This window comes from Meles meles, chromosome 4 (genome assembly GCF_922984935.1).
Source record: "Meles meles chromosome 4, mMelMel3.1 paternal haplotype, whole genome shotgun sequence".
Lineage (NCBI taxonomy): Eukaryota > Metazoa > Chordata > Mammalia > Carnivora > Mustelidae > Meles > Meles meles.
Genome location: NC_060069.1, coordinates 46,566,337 through 46,587,469, shown reverse-complemented (window position 1 = coordinate 46,587,469; position 21,133 = coordinate 46,566,337). Strand labels below are relative to the sequence as shown.

General features: G+C 37.0%; 1 protein-coding gene across 5 annotated transcripts in view; it reads left to right on the top strand.

The window, feature by feature from the left end:
- The window catches only part of OPA1 (OPA1 mitochondrial dynamin like GTPase), a 91,201-nt gene that overhangs the window by 59,074 nt on the left and 10,994 nt on the right, over positions 1 to 21,133 (top strand). For 4 of the 5 annotated variants that reach the window (XM_046002094.1, XM_046002096.1, XM_046002097.1 and 1 more), the window contains 3 exons: positions 1,622 to 1,738; positions 3,287 to 3,380; positions 4,081 to 4,191. In XM_046002094.1, coding sequence (XP_045858050.1) covers positions 1,622 to 1,738; positions 3,287 to 3,380; positions 4,081 to 4,191 — 322 coding nt within the window. Of the gene's footprint in view, positions 1 to 1,621; positions 1,739 to 3,286; positions 3,381 to 4,080; positions 4,196 to 21,133 lie in introns of all 5 variants that reach the window. The other variant, XM_046002095.1, reaches the window with a different exon arrangement.

Here is a 21,133-nt window from a genome sequence, read left to right as displayed (position 1 = left end):
AACAGTCATTTTGACTGTGTACAGAGCAGAGATTTATTCTTGGTATTGCTTTCTTAAACATAATGCTTTAATTTGTAAGTGAGGAGATTGAGACTTGAAAAAGTGACGTACCTAGGCAGGTTCAGCAAGGAGCTCTGGCAGGAGGGGGTGAAGCCCACCCACATCTCCACACCCCACTCCACTGCTTCAGGTTGCAAAATACAAGTTCTACTTCAATACAGTTCTTTTTTATTTGTATTTTCTCAGTCCAGTGTACCTTAATCAGGTATGAGTAGGTTGAGAAAAAATAGAAATGTTACAGTCTTATTAAACTGGATAGTGCCTTAGGGTTCTCTCTCATTTTCCTCATTCATAATAAATATGAGAATAAAAATAAATATAGTTCAGACTGTGTTTTACTTACCTTCGTGATGCTTATTTGGGAAAATTTTAAAAAATAACTCTCTGGGCCTTTGTGCCCCAGTTAGAGTGTAAGGGGCCGAAATTTCATTTTAATATTAGCTTAAGTTAAGTGAAACACAATTAGAAAAATAATTCTAAGGAGAAAAATAATCATACAAGAAATATCAGAGCCACCCATTAATTCTTTCAGAGACTATCTACTATTTATGTTTCTGCACTTGAGAAATAAGTATACTTAATATATAAATTCCACCAGAGGTCAAAACAAGAAAAGAAAGGAGATAAAATGCTTTATCTAGCATTATTTATAAATTAAAAATGAAATTAAAACTAATGATTACATGGAACTACTAGTTGACTATAAATTAAATTTATCCACATTTGGACTTTGTCCACGTATTAAGATATGGACTGACTATATATCTTAATTTCTTTTTCTGAGCAGGAAAATCTCTGGTTTTTTCCAAGAGACATTTTGTTCAGGATACTTTATGAAGCTATGAAATAGTTAGCAAAATATAATGACAAGAATAGCAGATGGGCTAGATATCAGAGGTGTGAATTCTAGCACAGTTTGACTCCATTCATTAGTAATAGTACCTTTAGTAACTAATATAATCTATTTGAGCTTCAACTTTCCTCATCTGCCATATAGTGTTGGTGATATTTGTTTTGCCTACTTAACATTATTACTGTCATGCTCAGAAAAGATAATGATGTCAAAGAACCTTGAACACTACATAGTAATGACATTAGCGGGGGTCATTTTGCTGTGGTAACAATGAAATGAAGTAATCAAGAAGGAGATATTGTTACATTGATGGACATGGTCTGAGATCCGCTTCCTAGTCCTAACTGTCCTTAGATTAGGCTCACCTCCCCTTTTTCCTGGGGGTTCATTACCTCTAACTAGGGGAGATGATAATCTCAACCCTATCTACTCTACAGGATGATTATATGAATATAATAACAACACTTGTTAAAAAACACTGCATATTTGGAAATACATAAACTGGTAAGGGTCAGAGTAGTGGTAAATCTAATCTTTGTCTTAAAATATTTTTAATGGATAAAAATGTTGGTTAGAATAATAATATTACCATTAGTTTTAATTATTTTTTTTTGTAAGTAAACTCTTTGGATGACTTTTCAGAATGTGTTTGGTTAACCTACAGAGTGTACAGTAACTCTGTTTTTTTGTTTTCTTTTTTCATTTTAGATTAAGGATACTTGGCACCAAGTTTATAGAAGACACTTCTTAAAAACAGCTCTAAACCATTGTAACCTTTGTCGGAGAGGCTTTTACTACTACCAAAGGCATTTTGTAGATTCTGAGGTAAGGTGTCCAAAAACAAGGGGAAATGCTTTTAGTGATTGTTATTTAGATGCTTAAAAGTGAACTATAGCTTCTGCATTAGTTTTAAATCCTTTGATATACTGGGGAAAGTAAGTGTGATTTATGAAAAATAACCTAACTCCTGTCTTTTCTAAGGTATTTCCAGTTTATATTTTACACACTATAAAATTTTGTATGCAGATAATGGGCTCCAAACCACTTTTTAAATTTTTTTTTAAGAATTAACTTCTTGGGTCAGCTGGGTGGCTCAGTTAAGTGTCTGCCTTCAGCTCAGGTCATGAACTCAGAGTTCAGTGATGAAGACCCACTTTGGGCTCTCTGCTCAGCAGGCAGTCTGCTCCTGCCTCTCCATCTGCCACCCCCCCTGCTTGTGCTCTCTCTCTCACTCTCTCTCTAGTAAACCAATAAACAAAATTAAAAATTTTTTTAATGTTAGAAAATAATGCATTTTTATGTTTTATGAAAATAATGCATTCTTCTTGTGGAAATGCAATAAACAAATGTAAAAGAAAATTCTTCTTGTGAAAATCAATAAACAAGTGTAAAAAAAATTGCAAAAGGAAATAGTCACCTAGCTAAATATTCCCTATTAAGGAATAAGTCACTTATAATTTCCAGTCCTAGAAGTAATTTTAGTTAACATATTTATATATATCTTTTCAATTCTTCTATACTTAGTTGTGTGTGCATGTGTATGAAATAGCAATCCTTTTGGATATAAGACTGCAAAAACAATTTTTATTGTGCTTTTTCCTGTATTATATTGTAATTCTTTCTTCATATCATTAAAATCTCTATTTGAAAGGAGTGTACAAAGTTGTACTTTGTTCAATGCCACGTTTCATAGGATAACCCCTAGGTGGCAGCAGACGGATATATTTTGAGCATTTTCTTACAAGCAGAAATGCTTTTTAAATTCAGTGACCTTATTTGAGACCCCTAAAATAAGAGCTTTTGTGTTTTCTACAGCTAAAAGTAAATTTGTATTTAAATATACCTATGTAAAAAGTGGCAAGTTTTTTGCAGAATTGAGGAGGCCTCTCTACAGAATAAGCTTCTTTTAAAACATATCATTAATTTGCCTTTATATACAGCTGCATTTCAAAACTGGCTTGAGTGTAGAAAAGAGGTTAACCTAAGGGTATATTTAAGCTAACATGGATGTTAGCTGAAACTAAATAAAAATTTAGGGTATATGCTATGAATTTCTACTTGTGTATAATGTCATGAAATTCTCTACTTCCCAAATTTATTTGCTTTGTCATTGGAATCAAAACAAACCTCTGCTTGGGGGGGGGGGGGCGGGAGAGTATGGGTTGATGCCAATTCATGCAAATGTTCTTGGATCTGTATAGAAAAGATTCAGTGGCTTATATCTACAATAGGAATATATGTATTAGGTAAATATGAGGGGTTTTTTTTATTTAAGTTTAGGGTATGGGTACCAACTTCAGTAGCCATATGTGTTTATGATTGTGGTTTTCAATTTTAAATTTGCATCTGGTAATCTTATTACCTAAATTTCAGTTGGAATGCAATGATGTCGTCCTCTTTTGGCGAATACAGCGCATGCTTGCTATCACTGCAAATACTTTGAGGCAGCAACTTACAAATACTGAAGGTAAGCCACAGAGGGACCGCTTTGTAATTCTAACATCAAAAAAATAGTAATAACTCCTTTTTAATGGAAGGATATCAAAATACTTCCTTAAAAATAGATTCATTAGGGGTACTTGGGTGTATGAGTTGGTTAAGTCCCTGACTCTTGGTTTTGGCTCAGGTCATGATCTCAGGGTCATGAAATTGAATCTGTTTGAAATTCTCTCTCTCCCTCTCCCTCTGACTCTCCCCACCCCTCATGCACACTTTAAAAATAAATTTTAAAGTAAAAATAGATTTGTTAGAAAAATTGAGAACTATAATCTGCCCTTAAAATATTAATGAAAATAAATCATAATTGGAAAAGATAGAAGTTAAAACATACCAGGAGTCTTCCTTCATTACACAAAAACTGTTAGAAAGGGACTTCTAAGCATCACTTAAGTTTTTTGGGGAAATCCTCACTTCTTTAAAGTGTTAGGACTTGAGAATATGACTTCCTCTGAGAATATGACTTCCTCTGAGAATATGTATTAGATTCCTGCTGGATAAATGTACTATGTAATAGGTACAGATTCTGCCTATAACTGTGAGAAGTCTGAACTCAATAGATCTAACATGATGAGAAAAATTGGAACTTACTCTCCAAATATTGCTAATTTATCATCCCCGTGCATTCATAAAAATGATGCCCTTCAAGTTTGTTTGTTTACTTTAAACAGTCAGGCGATTAGAGAAAAATGTGAAAGAGGTATTAGAAGATTTTGCTGAAGATAGTGAGAAGAAGGTAAAACTGCTCACTGGCAAACGAGTTCAGCTGGCTGAAGACCTCAGTAAGTAGTTCTTCTTGCCCTCCACTTATTACCTTTTTTCCTTCCGCATTTCCATTATTGGATCATCCATTTAATTGCAAACTGTAGAAAAGTATATACAAGAACTTTCTTCCCATGAACTATTTGAGAAAAAATTGCTGACCTGTATCCCCATCACTTTCAAGTACTTTAATGTGTGTTTCTTAGAAACAAGGATTTTCTCCTAGCAACCATAATGCAACCATTAAAATCAGGATTTTGACACTGATAAATCACTACATCTAATTTTCAGACCCTCTTCAAGTGTCATCCTGTACTTTCCCTGATCCAGCTTCTTCTTTTTTTTTTTTTGAGAATGGTATTTAGAAATCAAGAGTTAGAAACTAGATACGCTGATTATGATTGGAATATCACGATTCCCAGACCCTCTCAATGGAAAGAGCTGGGGAACAGATTTTGCATGCATTCGTGTGTGTGTGTGTGTATGTATGTATGTGCACGTTCCCTTCATTGCACTGTATTGTCACTGTTCCCTTCGTTGCACAGGCATCCTTTTCACGAGTTCAGGCTCTAACCACCCGACTCCAGGCCACACCACAGTAACTTGCCCTGTGTTGACAGTCTTTTCACTGAGCTCATGCTCTGTCACTGTGCACCAGATGTTTCCCCCTTCATCCTTCCCACCTCTTCCCCAGCAGCAGGACATCCTCCTCACCCAAAGCCAGGCCATGCTTTTTTGGGGGACACCCTCTTCATCCTACATGTGCTCCAGTACTGTGCACCAGACTGGACTGCCCTCCTGCAGGTATAGTCCCCTCACTTACTAGGCCAAGCCACCAGCACTCCCACGTGAACACCCTCTTCTGCCAGATTGGGCTTTAACAGTTACACTAGATGTATGAGGCTTTCCCTACCGTCACCACTCCCCCACCCCGAACCTGGCTTGGCCTTTCTGATCCCTTGTCGCTTTGTGTGGGGGGGATATTTGGTTCTCTCTGAACGCTAGTCGGTTCCTAGCTTTAAGGTATTTGGATTGCATATTAAGATTTATTTAGATCCTTGAGAACCCGAGGCACTCCGTGAAAGAGTAATATTAAATAAAAATAAAAATACTGAGGTTGGTACTTCCATTTGAGCTTACCTTGGTACAAGTTACCCCTCATTAATTTCATGAAACAAAGTATTTTTCCTTAAATTTAGTCTTAGGAGTTTTCTGATATCTAAGAGAAAGCAGATACTAAATAGGAAGAAGTTCTTCACATTTGAAAACCATTTCTAATCTGAACTTAGGTCACTACAATATGCTCCCTAAAATAACTAAGAGAAACCAGCAGTTTTCCTGTTTAACACCCAGTGCCTCAGCAACGCACTTCTCCACCGCCGTTGCCTCCTCTCTGTTACCTCAGCTCATCATTTGTCCTCTCTGCTGTCCCTTCTTCCCTTAAATAATCTTTTTTTTTTTTGAAACATATCTCATTTTAGCCTTTATTTTCATTTTCTGCTGCTTTTTTTAAAATGTCTTTCATGTCACTTTATCGAATAATTAAGATTGTGCTAACTTGTAGATCCGTGTTTGTGAACTGCCTTTCACTAGCTGTGTTACCTTAGGCAGGGTATCTCTCAGAGCCTTAGCCCCTTTGTTTATAAAAATGACTCCTGTAGTTACTGTATTGCTTGGAGGGGCTTTGGGAGAATTACTTCAAAAACCACTTGCAAGTCCCTGCTTCAGTTTTATGCTCCGTTAGTGCTGTGACAGAAAGAGGTGTGTCAGTGTTGCAAGGGGTGCAAATAATTTCTTTCGTATCCCTCAGGACATGGTTATCAGACAGCAAGATACTTCATTGTATTTCACCAGCATATATAATTTTAAGTAATTAAAAATAATGTGTCTTTTCTCATATTTTATAAGAAAGCTTTATATAACCCCATTACTTTCCGGGCCCAATTTGATTATTTCAAGAAAGTGAATTGCTAACACAGATTTGTACCCTGTCAAGCCAAGTCTTACATTATCCTACTCGTTTTCCTGAGAAAGTACTTTATGACTCCCTTGAAATGATTTACTGTTTTTGTACATATAAAATTATGGTCGTGTTAATGTACCAAGTAACGTCCTTGCAAGTGTTTCACCAGTGACTCAGCTTCATCATTCACACTGAAGGAGCAGATGAGCCATGACGTTGTCTATTAGTTGGAAAAGACTCTTGGGAGTATTTTTTCCATATTTTTTTATCTTTAGTGTAACACTTGGGAATATGGTCATGGATCCTTTTAGCCAGAAAACTTTTAAAGGTTTAACAGTAACTACTGTATTACTTGTATGAGAGTTTTTCATATATAGCGTATTCAGTTAGAATATCATGTGTTGATGGAATTTAGAGAAGGGAAAACTGTCAAACAAGCTTTTACTACAATTTCAAAATAGTACAGGGGTAGAGTATCGTGGAGTTTGGGAAAATTTGGTGCAATCGTATTTTTTGCCAATCTTACTAAACTTGCTCGATTTTAAATCCTTTCACTACTTTACTTTGGAGATTCATCAACTGATTGTCCTGAGTTAGGAGGGTCAAAGAAATGTAACAAGAGCCTACCCCTTCTAGTGTCAAGAACAGAAGTCATACATAGGAAACAGGACTCTTTGGAGACGTGGTGGATTCCATAGCTGGAGCAAGAAAAGATTAGGATGAACCTGGAGCATCCTCAGATGACAGAAGAAGGAAGTGGTTGAAGGGTGATGAGGACATGTCAGCAAGGTGCAAAGCCAGCTTGAGAAGGCTTCCGCTAGCCAAATGAGGACAACTGGGGTATCGAAAGAAATAATGACAAATACTAACTGTAACCCACTGAATAAAATGGGATTCCATAAGTTGATAATTATATAAATTAATAAAATGGATTATATAGATAAACAAAATTAGTGATGAGGAATGGGGTGGTTATGTAATCACACAAAGTATCTCCTCACAAAATAATTAAAAAAGGAAAAAGAGTAACTTTACAATGGAGAAGCCTGGCAATAACCACCTTAATCAGGTTGTCAAAGTTAATATTATCAGTAATGGTCAAATTAGAACTGTGTGCCCACCTTGTGGAATGCAGTAAAGAAATGCCAAACATCACTTCTTGGATATTTTTACCAAAGGATGTGTAACTTAAATCCAATCATGAAGATACATTAGACAAACCCAAATTGAGGCATAGTCTGTAGAATAACTGGTCTATAATCTTCAAATGTATCAAGATCATGAGAAACAAAATAGGAAGTATTTCAGGTTGAAGGAGACTAAAGAATGAAAACAAAATGCAGTGTGTAATCCTGAACCTAATCTTGTTGCTCTATAGGATGTTATTGGGATGTTGTTGGATGTTATTGGGACAGTTGGTATAACTTGAATGGGGTGTTACATGATAATGATACATCAGTGTAAATTTTTTTAATTTTGATTATAAAATTGGGATTATTTGGGAAGATAATCTGCATTTGTTGCAAGTACACAATACAATATTTGGGCTTTCTGGGATGTAGTGACAGTAAATTATTCAGGAAAAATATGTTCTTTGTAGTGTTCTTATAACTTTTCTCCATATCTGAAATAATTTTTACATAAAAAAAGGTAAAAAATGGTTTAATTTTATTTTTATAACTGGATTTGTTTGTATAAATGGATCGTGGTCAGATGAAAATAATTTAGAGAAAATGAGAATTTTTAAAAATATGAACTCTGAATGTGTTGAAAGGCTTAGTTACATCCTGGACATTTTTTTTTCTTTTTTACATAGGCTCCACATCCAACGTGGGGCTTGAATTCATGACTCTGAGACCAAGAGTCACATGCTCTACCAACTGAGCCAGCCAGGTACCCCACCTCCTGCATAGCTCATCTTTCCACCTTAATTCCTTATTTGCAGCATCTAATTCCACCTACAACTATTTAGTGTTGAAATACGCCCACTATGACCTTGATGAAATTCTTTTGACTTTGTAGCAAATTTTATTTCAAAGGATTTTTTTGTAGATACTTAAATACAGTGTCAACTTAGATAAAATCCATTTGGATTCCCAGTAAAATTTGTAGTAATGTTTTCAATATATTTATTGAAACAGACTACATTTTTAATGCTTTCTTTGAAGAGAGGAAGATTGGTATAGTTTTTTCATAAGGTACTGTTCTATGATTTATAAAATCTATTTTATAATTGTCATCATATAAAACAATACTAACATCTCATAGATAATGCTAACATCTCATAGACATTTTGGAATTTGTTCTACCCACCCTGGAAATGGAGTATTTGGGCACTGGTAACAATTGCTGTAATGTTGCTAAAGTGAGTTTCAGCAAAACAGCATGGAATTCTTTTATTATTTATTATATGAATGTTATATCAATTGTTAGCAAGGTTATTGTGAGTTTTGGACCTTTATATCAATTGCCTGGGATTTAGAGCTTAGGTTTCTTTCTAAATTCTTGTTCACTAAAGCCCGAGTTTTCATTCTGTACGTAATCAAAGAATCATTGATACCTGGGAGTTAAAGGGGCATTACAAATCATTTAGATCTAAGATCTATAGTCTTTCCCTTTTATTTTAAAGTACATTTCATTTTTATATCAGAACTTGAAACTGTTTATGATGAGTTAAAGGATACTTTTCCTGTGCTCGATGTTACTTTGTGTGCCTTATATGCATTCTCATAGGTACAGTCTTTTTTTTTTATATATATAGATAAAGAAATGGAAGCCTAGGAACACATAGGTAGGAAGTGGTAAAGCCAAGATTTGAGTCCATGTCTTCAACTACTGTGCCGAATTAACTTGAGAATAAACTCAAGCCTTTGAAAAATATAATTACACAAAATGTGGTCCTTTACATTTGGAAGCTTATAGTTAACAATGTCCTTTATGGAGTGGGTCAGAAAAACATACATATTAATGATTTAATATTTAAACTTTCAAATGATATGAAAACTGATAGAATTAGAACATCTAGATAAGGGAACACTGAAGTGTAAACCAAGACATTCCCCAGGTTAAAGAAATTAATTTATGACTTGTAAACATGCTTCAAATTAATATCTATCAAATTCCACCATAGTTAAGAAGTATGTACATTGCCCAAAATTCAGACACAGCTTTTCAAGATCCAGTTGTAACAGATAGAGAATGTTTACTTGAGCATAAACATTGTTACTCCAAGTTGAGAGGGGTTTTTTTGTTTTTGTTTTTTTGCCTGGGAGTTTTGAAATCTGTGGTAATAGGCTTCAGTGTATTGCTTCCTGCTTCTTGTACTTTATACAAATTGAAGGTGTGCTTCAGTAAAAATTGAGTAACTTCGTATTTCCATCTCATTTACTAAGTGAAATGTGAAACAGTGATAAACTCCTTTACTTGGGCTGCCATTGCTTTATACTTTATTTTATTTAATGATATAGTTTGATGTCCCTGATGTTTAAAATAGTATAGCTAATAGAGCCTAGCAAATTAGAATTTTCCAATATCCGCAGCTTTTTTCCTCCTTCAGTTAATTTGCTCTGCTGACTCCCTACACGAGGTGGCAACAGCTGGCCTTTCACTGGAGCTGGGGGATTAGGAAGCCGGAATCACAGCAGCGTGCTCGGCCTCTTGCCTCTGTTGACTGTTCTTTATTGTTTGATGCCTGGGCATCTCCCAGACAGCCAGCAATTGTTTCTTAAAACTTTAAGTTTGTTTCTCTTGGGAGTGTACAATGCTGGTGGGGCTTGTCTTTGTGTCTCTTCACTTTCCCAGTCTCCTCTTATAATCCATTCTGTGCTTTCTCTTGGTAATTAGAAAGGAGCAAAGTTACCAGCTTTGTATCTTAGTGTGCATGAGATTCAGTTTTGACTCTAAAAACTTAGAAGGAAATTTTATTTTTCTCTGAGCTACCAGATATTCACTAGCAAATTATTTTTGGAGTAAAAGTTTTGTTCATTATTAGTATACTAGGGTATTTTTGAAATTATGATGATAAAAAGGGCATGACAACAGAGTGAACCAGTACTGCCATTTTAAAAGCTAAAATTGGAAGAGAAATGCACATAGCTGCTTAAATTTTAAAAAGATCCTTTACTGGTACAGCATAGGGAATCAAGTTGATGGTATTATAATGGCACTGTATGGTGACAGATGGGAGCTACATTTGTGGCGCACATAGAATACCAGACTTGTCTCAACATCACTGAGTTGTACACCTGAAACTAATGTAACATTGCATGTCAGCTATACTTCAACTAAAAAATTTTTAAACCTTTTTTATTAGATCTAAAACATAATTCTGAGGGTGCCTGGGTGACTCAGTCTGTTAAGCAGCCGACTTATTTCAGCTCAGGTCATGGTCTTGGGACCAAGCCCTACAAGTTGGGCTCTGAACTCTGCAGGGAGTCAGCTCCAGGATGATTTCTCTCTCCCTCTTCCTTTGCCCCTCCCCCCATGCGTGTATGTGCTCACTCGCGCTCTCCCTTTCTCTAAAATAAATCTTTTGGGGCGCCTGGGTGGCTCAGGGTTAAAGCCTCTGCCTTCGGCTCAGGTCATGATCCCAGGGTCCTGGGATCAAGCCCCACGTCCGGCTCTCTGCTCCGCAGGGAGCCTGCTTCTCCCTCTCTCTCTGCCTGCCTCTCTGCCAACTTGTGATCTCTGTCTGTCAAATAAATAAATAAAATCTTTAAATAAAATAAATCTTTTTTAAAAAGATCACTGACATTAAATAAATAAATAAATAAATAAAGCATGATTCTAAGTGTGTATGGTGGTTAAGAAATATATCTTTGTGCTATGTTAAAACTTTAGTAAGAGATAGTCAGAACATATCCAGATGGAAACTTTAGCCAGAAAGATACTGTTGTTCTTGATCTAGAAGACTACCAGGATACTCTTGGGTTTAATTTCTGTTGGTTATTACACATTCCTAAACTTCTTCCACACCTGCCATATCCTCAAAGGCCATTATGGATGAAAATAGTGACTATGAAGTAGTGTGAGACTGAAAATTATCCTAAAAGATGACTATTATACTCAGAATCTGGAACTTAAAATTATGGAAAAGAGAACTCCTATTTAAAACTATTTTTCTAGTGGTAGGGCTCTGGCATGCAAATTTTAACAAGTCTCCATAGAGGATTTTTGCTGAGCACCACCACTACCCATCCTCCTGCCCCTCAAGTCCATACTCTAGAAAATTCTAACTATTCACAGCATTGAAATTGTCATTTTATATTAACTGGGATAAAATTGACACATATCTTCTTCTAGTAGAACCTTAGAAACCATGTGACTGTTGAAAATTGGTAAGTTATTTGAACTCTGTAGTAGCATATTCATTTTATGTCTGTTGATGTAACCAAAGAAAATAAATTTTATTTTTTTAAGATTTTTAAAATTTATTTGACAGAGATTACAAGTAGGCAGAGAGAGAGGGTGGGGAAGCAGGCTCCCCAGTGAGCAGAGAGCCGGATTCGGGGCTGGATCCCAGGACCCTGAATTCATGACCTGAGCGGAAGGGAGAAAGGGAGAGGCTTAACCCACTGAGCTACCCAGGTGCCCCAGAAAATGAATTTTGAAGGGATTTGAAAAGGGAACAGGTAGCACTGAATTGTAGAATTCTAGGTAAGTAGGCCTAGAGAGGATTTTTTTTAAAGGCACAATCATGGAGAATAGAGTAAGGTCCCCTGGAGAGAAAACATGAAGTATAAGGACCATAACCCGTGCAGTTTCACTTGTATCTGAATACTGTTAGTTCATTTCTTTGGCCAGTAATTGTAAGACCTCAGTATAGGTTTCTCATCTCTCCTGGCATTTAGCACATTTCTAAGCAGTCTTTTCCCTTTGTCTGTTTTTTATGTCTCTTCCTGTGCCGCCTTGCAGACTATTACCACTTGCTCAACCAGGATTTTTCCTCCTCCCTACTTATTTGCCTTCCTCCAGTGATTGAAAACCTTACTGAGTTACTGCCAGTATTGTTTAATTGAGCAGAAGACAGGCTTCCCACTGTAGGCAACAGTAGATCAACTGAAATAACCAGTTTAAAAAATAAAATTTGGTGGGGGTACAGGGGGAGTCACCTGCATGACTCTGTCAGTTAAGTGCCTGCCTTCTGCTCAGGTATCCCAGGACCCTGGGATAGAGTACCACATAGATAGAGTCCTGCCTGCTCAGCAGGGAGCCTGCTTCTTCCTCTGCCCCTCCCCCTGCTTGTGAGGCATGCTCACTCTCTCTCAAATAAATAAATCTTTAAAAAAATTTCTTATCTGTTTTGATCTGTTCTGCTAAAGTGATTTGGTTCTTTCATAAATGCACCATATCTTGTATGGTATATATTGTAAGTGTTCAGTGACTATTTAATCATGACCTTTTAATACAGATTCTTTATTAGGCTCCTCCTCCTCCTCCTGGCTTAAAAAAGAGGAAGGAAGCTAACTCTTATCCTGAGGAATCTTTCTGACACTCTGTCCTGCGGGAAAGCTACCATATCATTTCTCTTGTAGAACAGCTTGCATTTGCTCTGTTCTCCCCTGTCTCCACCCACCCACTCCCTTGCTGACATCTTGTGATACGGCTTTCATTGCTAATGAAACCACTTGCTTCTAGGTCACCAGTGATTTCCTAATTGCCAATCCATCCAATTTACCAAAACACTTCCATAATTTTTTAAGTTGATTGGAATTACTTTCATTGTCTTTAACATTTGGGTACATTTTGTGTACTTTTTGGAATGGTTATTAATAGAAATTAGTATATTTTTAAAAACGGAAAGGTTGGAATATTTCTCTTGTTGATACAGAGTAAGATAAACTTCTTTCTGTTTTGTGTTACCAGTGTTTGAGGTCTTTAAGGCATCTGTTCAGGGTAGAAGCAGTTGAATTTTACATTTTGCCTTTGTGAAATATTTTTCATAGTAAGTGAAATTGACAAAGACTAAGGAAGATAGCAAAGGATTATTTTTACCTTGAGTCTGCACAAGTGAAGTAGACTCTGCTTTGTGTTGTAGCGAGAGAGACAGACAGACAACACAAAGAATAAAGTAATCCTGAGGGAGAGTCCTCTGTGTTAGAGAAGTAGTTATTTACACACAGAATTCCACATGACAAGCCTGAGCAGTGTGCTTCCCAGGTTATTGAGAAAATCCAGTCTCAAAATGGGGCATTTAGAATCAAGCACATTTTTCGTGGTCTAAGTGTATCTTTTAAAGGCAGCATTCAGGGATATTGATAAATTGGTATATGATGGAAATGGTATTTACTTCTCTGTAATCTTATACAGGCTACTGGTAGTCAGTGTTTTAGAATATAGCAAGTATATTCTTTTTGCCTTAAACTCACATTTTAACTTACTAAAAGTAAGAATAAAGATAAGAAAGGTATTCATTTATCATTTTGAAGTAGGTTTTATTTACATATTGTGATGTGTTTATGTGTCTATTGTTATGTAAAAAGGCCAGTGTGCATATTTTCAGCTAGAACTTCAACTCCCCCCCCCCAGGCTAATAATGCTTAACCACTTCCTCCTTACTGAGACCTTACTAGAATGAAGTAGTATCTTTTTTTTTTTTTAAGATTTTATTGATTTATTTGTCAGAGAGAAAGAGAGAAGGAGAGCACACAAGCAGCGGGAGAGGCAGAGAGAGAGAGAAGCAGGCTCCCCGCTGAGCAAGGAGCCCTATGTGGGACTCGATCCCAGGACATTGGGATCATGACCTGAGCCGAAGGCAGTGACTTAACCAACTGAGCCACCCAGGTGTCCTGAAGTAGTATCTTTAATGTTGGGATTAAATTGTGATGTGTTTTGGTTTTTGTTTTACGATTTTCTCTCCATTGCTAGGATGGAAAAAAACAACATTTAGTCATTGAGAACCAAATCTAATCATAAAACAGGCTACTGGCCTGTGAAACACTATGTTAAAAAAATAAAATTAAGCAAGATGTGAATAATTTTTTTTAAAAGGAACAGTCTTGGAGGATTAATTGGTGCGCACTGAACAGGTAACCTCTGTGAAGTAGGGTTCTCAGGGTAGTTGGGGAGGGGAATTAAAAGCAAAGGAATTTTAACTATACTATTTTGTACATTTCTAAATTTCTTTTCCCAAATAAGCATAATTCAGAATTACTTTAGAAATTTCATATTCTTAATTATTATATTCATAGAAGTGACAAATCTAATTCATGATATAATAAATCTTAAAAGTGACTGCTTTTATTTTCTCAAATGATTTCTATTTATTTTCTCAATTTCTTGGTGATTGTGATGACAAGAGACACTTCATGGGAATAGATAGTAATTGCTCATCGTGGGTCTTCCTCAGTAGTTGTGATTCACTTTGAAATCTTCTGATTTCCAGTAAATGCCCACTCCGTATCTGTCTTCTGTAAACAAATTGAAATCTTTCTTGAACTGGTGAAGTTTTCAAGCTCATGCAACCCATGCAAGATAATAGATTTTCCCTGCTTCATTGTTACCTGTTAATTTCTCTTAGGACAACTGTTTCGTATCTTCCTTAGTATTGGGCATTGTAGAAATGAGTTTGCTGGGTTTGTTTGTTTGTTTTTGTTTTTTTTTTTATTATTTATTTGACAGACAAAGATCACAAGTAGGCAGAGAGACAGGCAGAGAGAGAGGAGGAGGAAGCAGGCTCCCTGACAAGCAGAGAGCCTGATGCGGGGCTCGATTCCAGGACCCTGAGATCATGACCTGAGCTGAAGGCAGAGGCTTTAACCCACTGAGCCACCCAGGTGCCCCAGTTTGCTGGTGTTTATTCACTTCAGTTACATCTGTTTCTTAATAAAGAATTCTTAATAAAGAAATGCAAGTCTTTCTAAACTAACCTGTTGAGTCTCCTTGAGGCAGTACTTCATTCTCTGAGTCACAGGTGCAAACTACCTATCTCCACCAAGTAGACTACCAGGATTTCAGATGTTGGTTTTAATCCCTCTTACTATCACAGAACTAGTACATATATTTGCATTGTGTGGAAAATTAGAAAATATTAGGCACGTGGGTGGCTCAGTCTTTTAAGCTTTTGCCTTTCAACCCCACATCTGGCTCCCTGCTCAGTGGGGATCCTGCTTCTCCAATTTCCTCTTCCTCTCCTGTTCCCCCTGCTTGTGCTTGCTCGCTCGCGCTCTCTCTCTCTCTCTCTCTCTCTCTGTCTCTCACATAAATAAAGTCTTTGGAAAGAAAATTAGAAAATACAGAGCGCAAAATTTTTAAAACAATTGCCACTACCCAGAGATAACCACTGTAACATTGTATTCTAACAAAAATTTTAGTGTGGTCTCAGGGACATAATTTCTGCACATTTCTGGAATACATTTTTCATGCGGAGATCTTAGCTTGGCTTTCTCTTACACTACCAATCTTCACTACCTTGCTATTTTTCCTATTTCTGGACCCTTCATTTATCAGAGTAAGCGAAATTTCTCCTCTTTTTTTCTTCATATGGTACTAGTTACATTAAATAGGTCAGGTATTCCAAAGGATATATTGTAGCAAAACACACAGAAAATCACTCTGCTTTGAAAGTTAATCCCAACCTTGTATCCAGGACCCTGGCACTTCCCATGTGTGCTTATGCCTGCAATATGTCTGTCTTCTCTCCAAAGATGTTCACATCAGCCCCATCTTAAAGCCACTGGATTGATTCTTCCATGCACTCTGCCTTGATCTTGACTTTCTTATCCAGAAAAACCTTTGAATGTTTGCCTGCTACCTCCACTTTAACCATCCACTCTCAACTTCGTAATCTTTTATTCTCACTTCTGCCAAATTTGTTTGTTCCAAGATCGCTGCCAGTCAGGAGAAAGCAGTGAGCCAGGCGAGCATTAAGGAATAGAAAGTATGTTCCGGTGTAACCGCAGCATTTGGTTCTTTGGGACCCACATGGATCTGCTTGGACCTCTACAACTGTGTAGAGCTTTGTACTTTACAAAACGTGTTACATTTGTCCACGTTTGCCTTGTAAAGGCATCTGAAGCTTGTGAGGTATTCTCCCCCATTGTTCAGATGGGGAAGTTAATGATGATTGAGGGAAAAGATTTAGCTAGTTACATAAATATTTATGGCAACGCTGGGGATAACAGCATGTGTTAGAGTTTATTTTCGGATTTGTTTTGGGATCTGCTCATCTTTAGTCGTTAGGTTTGTGCTTGTGCGTGACCAAATTCATGTAATTTGGCTTCCTTTTTTATATTATTTTCAGTGTGCTAGTTTTTTTTTTTTAATTTTTTTTTCTTCCATTTTATTTATTTTTTCAGCGTAACAGTATTCATTCTTTTTGCACAACACCCAGTGCTCCATGCAAAACGTGCCCTCCCCATTACCCACCACCTGTTCCCCCAGCCTCCCACCCCTGACCCTTCAAAACCCTCAGGTTGTTTTTCAGAGTCCATAGTCTCTTATGGTTCGCCTCCCCTTCCAAATTTTTTTTTTTTAATAAACATATAATGTATTTTTATCCCCAGGGGTACAGGTCTGTGAATCGCCAGGTTTACACTCAGTGTGCTAGTTTTGATCCTACTCTCCTAAACTAATTATTAAGAATCAAGAACAATGAATTTGTCTCCTAAAGATGTGTATAATGGTTTCATTCTTTAAAAAAGATAAATATATAGGTTTATAAAACTGTGTGTTCTGCATTGGTCTTTCAATTTTGTGATTTTCCTTTTCTGTAGGAAATAAGAAATTGTGATGAAATGTGAAGGTGATTTTTCTGAATTAATGATTATATGTAAAACTAATTCTGAAGTTATTTTCATTTCTTTGAGTCTTATTCTGACTGGAACCAACATCAACAATGATACCTCTTTCCAGGGTCATAGTGAGAAATAACTGAGAACTTATGGAATCAGCCTAACAAAACATGAATTCCTGTTAGCTCTTCTTGTGATAAGTTTAATAATAATCCTTTGTCCTAGTGCAGCATCTAAGTTAAGAAGTATCATTGTATTTCATTTTTGTTTTTCATCTCACTTAGCTCATAACTTTATTGAAACCTGCAATTTTTAGTACCATATTTTTTTCATAAGCTTTTGGTAAGGTTCATAAATCAGATTACAGTCTTTATTCTCATATTATTTTCTTCTACTTTTAAAGATTACGTTAATGAGCTGACTGTTTAAGAATCATTCTCATGATTCATTCATCTGTTACGCCTCCTTTTAAAACTTCAGCACTGAAGGTCTTTTGACAAACCAATATTTATAACAGTTTGACAGCAGGATGAGGAACAGCGTTTGTCTTTGTAACAGCTTGAAGAAAGACCCTTTCCAGGACCCAGTCATGCAGTTACAATCTTGACCTCTTTCTTATGCTGGGAACATACATACAGCAGCACCTCCCATGTGTTTTCTTGTCCCATTGACTGTCCATTCACTTCCCATCTGTTTTGCAGCCTTAAAGGAACAGAAGGGGCCCTCTTCTTATAAATCTGTCTTCGCAGGTGATAAATGATGTCCTGTCTCTTTAAGGGCTGCCTGGGTGGTTTTCTTTTTCTTAAAATGTTTCAGCTTTCCTTCTAATAAAATTCAGAATAAAATATACTTTTAAGAAGAAGAGGAAAATAGGAAAGAAAAAAGTGATGGATTATTTTCAAACTTTCTTAATTGATTAGGACCGAATATTTTACTAAAGATTTTTTAGCCTTCTCAATTAATTGCCTCAATCATATTTTAGAAATTGTTTTGATATTTAGATTTTTCTGTGGAGACAAAAGGAATGTATTTATTTTGAAATAGTGTATTTATTTAAACTTTTTTTTTTTTTTTTTAAAGATTTTATTTATTTGACAGAGAGAAATCACAAGAGAGGCAGGCAGAGAGAGAGGAAGGGAAGCAGGCTCTCCGCTGAGCAGAGAGCCCGATGCGGGACTCGATCCCAGGACCCTGAGATCATGACCTGAGCCGAAGGCAGCGGCCTAACCCACCGAGCCACCCAGTGGGGACAAACAAAGCAATGTATCATTAATGACTTAGCATGTAAAAAAATTTTAAAGATTTTTTTCACCATAATTTGAGTTGATAGATGTAATTAATATGGAACATTTTAGTACTGGATACAGAATAAAATAATTCACAGTAGATGACTATTTATCTTATGCTAGAATCTTAATTTTTACACTGAAAAGACAGTCATGAATCCCATAAAAATTTATTATTTTTTCTTCTGTTGCTAAAAAGAAATGCTTCAAGTATACATATTTATATCATTGGATTTTCCAAGCATTGAGCAGAAATAAAAGTGTTTTTTTTCTCCCATGCAGAAATTCCTTTAGAAGCCTAATGGGACAAATATCGCTCCCCAAAAAATGTTTTTAAATTACTGATTTTAAAAATATTAACAGCATAAAAAGACCACTTTTCAAGTTTTATGCTGTATTATATGAAACAGCTGCCTAGTGGTATGCCTTCCACGAACTAGTTTTTTTAGCTTGTTTATTGATTCCCTCTCCTGTTTCAAAAAGGGTTTGCAGCATTTTGCAAAGGTCTATCTGGTACAAAACGTAGAAATGCTTAAGTGGAAAGTTGGGTGAAAGGAAAGAGAAAGTTAAGGCCCATGAGATCATGTGAAACTTGGGATAAGATTGGTACCCTCTCAAAATACTTGTTTAGGGGTTCTTCTGTTTTGCACGTAACCTGAAAATTTAGCTCTGAGTTTCCCAGATAGCTGATGCAAAATGGAAAGCAAAGTTGATTACGTTGCTGGTGGCTATCAGACCCAGCAGTTGCTTAGTGGAAGCATAGGTGTTGCTAGCACACAACACCTGAGGGAAATTTCATCCCTCTTCACAGACGGAACACTGAGTTATATGATAGGATACATCAGATGACTGCGTATGATCATGAATTTTGTGGGGCTCTTGGTTTTGGCTCATTGTAGGCTAATAACATAAGTAGTTCTAGGTGAAATCAAAATGATGCAGTCCAGATACATAGCTGTTTGACTTCTCTAAAGATGAACTTACATAGTATCTAATATCCTCCATACAGTCTTTCATACATATGATTTCTTTTTGCAGCTGAGCCTTGTAATAATCAAGTAGTAGAAAGTTCAAGGTTTTATACTCATTGACAGTAACAAACACCTGGAATGGAGCTACTCTGTTGATTAAGGGCAGATCCGTAAGCATTAATAGTTAGCTGAGAGAAATTACAGGGCCATCTACTTACAAAAATGAAAGAGCTGAGTGTAAGGCTACTCTGTGTTCATTCATCCTGAAGTCTTTTGGAGAATTTGCTTTAATATATCACGGAAATGTTTTAAGAGGTTTTGATTATATTGGCCAAAAGAGCCTGGTAGAAATGCTTGCAGTTAAGAATTTTAAAAAAGAAAGAGAAAAGGAGAGAGGGAGGAAGAAAGGAAGGCCGGCAGGCTGGCAGGCAGGCAGGCAAATTTACTAACAAGTCACTTTGAGCTATTTATATATTCATTAGACCTAAGTTGTAATTTATCTTAATAGACTTTCTTAAGGCATCTTTCTTTCTAAATCATATTGTTTTAGGGGTCTGATTACAGCAAATTTTTAAAATAGTCATCTTTACTGTTTGACTTATGTTTCGGTTAAGTAGATTACCCAGCAGTGAATGAATATTCATAGGCATCTATTGCATAGCAAGTTCTGTGCTAGGCCAAGTGATATTAAAAGACACTTTTTTGTCCCACATTGATTCCAGTTGTTTTTTTTTTAATATTTTATTTATTTATTTGACAGAGATCACAAGTAGGCAGAGAGGCAAGCAGAGAGGCAGGCGGGGGGGGGGGGGGGCGGGGGGGGGGAGCAGGCTCCCTGCCAAGCAGAGAGCCCGATGCGGGGCTCGATCCCAGGACCCTGGGATCATGACCCGAGCCGAAGGCAGAGGCTTTAACCCACTGAGCCACCCAGGCGCCCCAGTTTTTTGTTTTTTTTTAAAGATTTTATTTATTTATTTGACAGCGAGAGAGATCACAAGTAGGCAGAGAGGCAGGCAGAGAGAGAGGAGGAAGCAGGCTCCCTGCAGAGCAGAGAGCCCGATGCGGGGCTCGATCCCAGGACCCTGAGATCATGACCTGAGCCGAAGGCAGCGGCTTAATCCACTGAGCCACCCAGGCGCCCCTGATTCCAGTTTTATACAATAGTATAAAACTGATGTTTCTGATGAGCCTGGATGGCTCAGCCATTAAACGTCTGCCTTCGGCTCAGGTCATGATCCCAGGGTCCTGGAATCGAGCCCCACATCGGGCTCTCTGCTCTGCAGGGAGCCTGCTTCCTCCTCTCCCTCTGCCTGCCTCTCTGCCTAGTTGTGATTTCTCTCTGTCAAATAAATAAAATATTTTTTAGAAAATCTGATGTTTCTAAAATTATGTAGCCCTGTGAGAAGAATAATGTCATTTGCGGTTGAATTTTTATTCCGTGCTTAATACTGAATAAATTATAAAAAGTAGTAAGGAGCAAACAAGACAATTAAGTTTAAAAGGATGCAGTTAAAAGATATGATCAGTTAGAATAGTACATTTCAGTTCTGAGCTTTATTTTTTTTTTAATATTTTATTTATTTATTTATTTGACAGAGAGAGAGATCACAAGTAGGCAGAGAGACAGGCAGATAGAGAGGGAGGAAGCGGGCTCCCTGCTGAGAAGAGAGCCCGATGCAGGGCTCGATCCCAGGACCCTGGGATCATGACCTGGGCCGAAGGCAGAGGCTTCAATCCACTGAGCCACCCAGGCGCCCCTCAGTTCTGGGTTTTAAAGGAATGCAGGCTTTGAATTCTTCTGGATAGATTCCCTCACACTATAGATAAACTGGGGCTGTGACATGACTATGAATGTTAAAGGCAAGGAAGGACTAGAAGCCTTGCTTCTGCTGACTCCGCTATCATATAGCTCTTAATCCATTATGTTCTCATCTTTATAAAAACCATATAAAGTTACTACCCCATTGATTATTAGAGGTGTTAGTGCAGGGGTTTCTAACATTTGTTGTCAT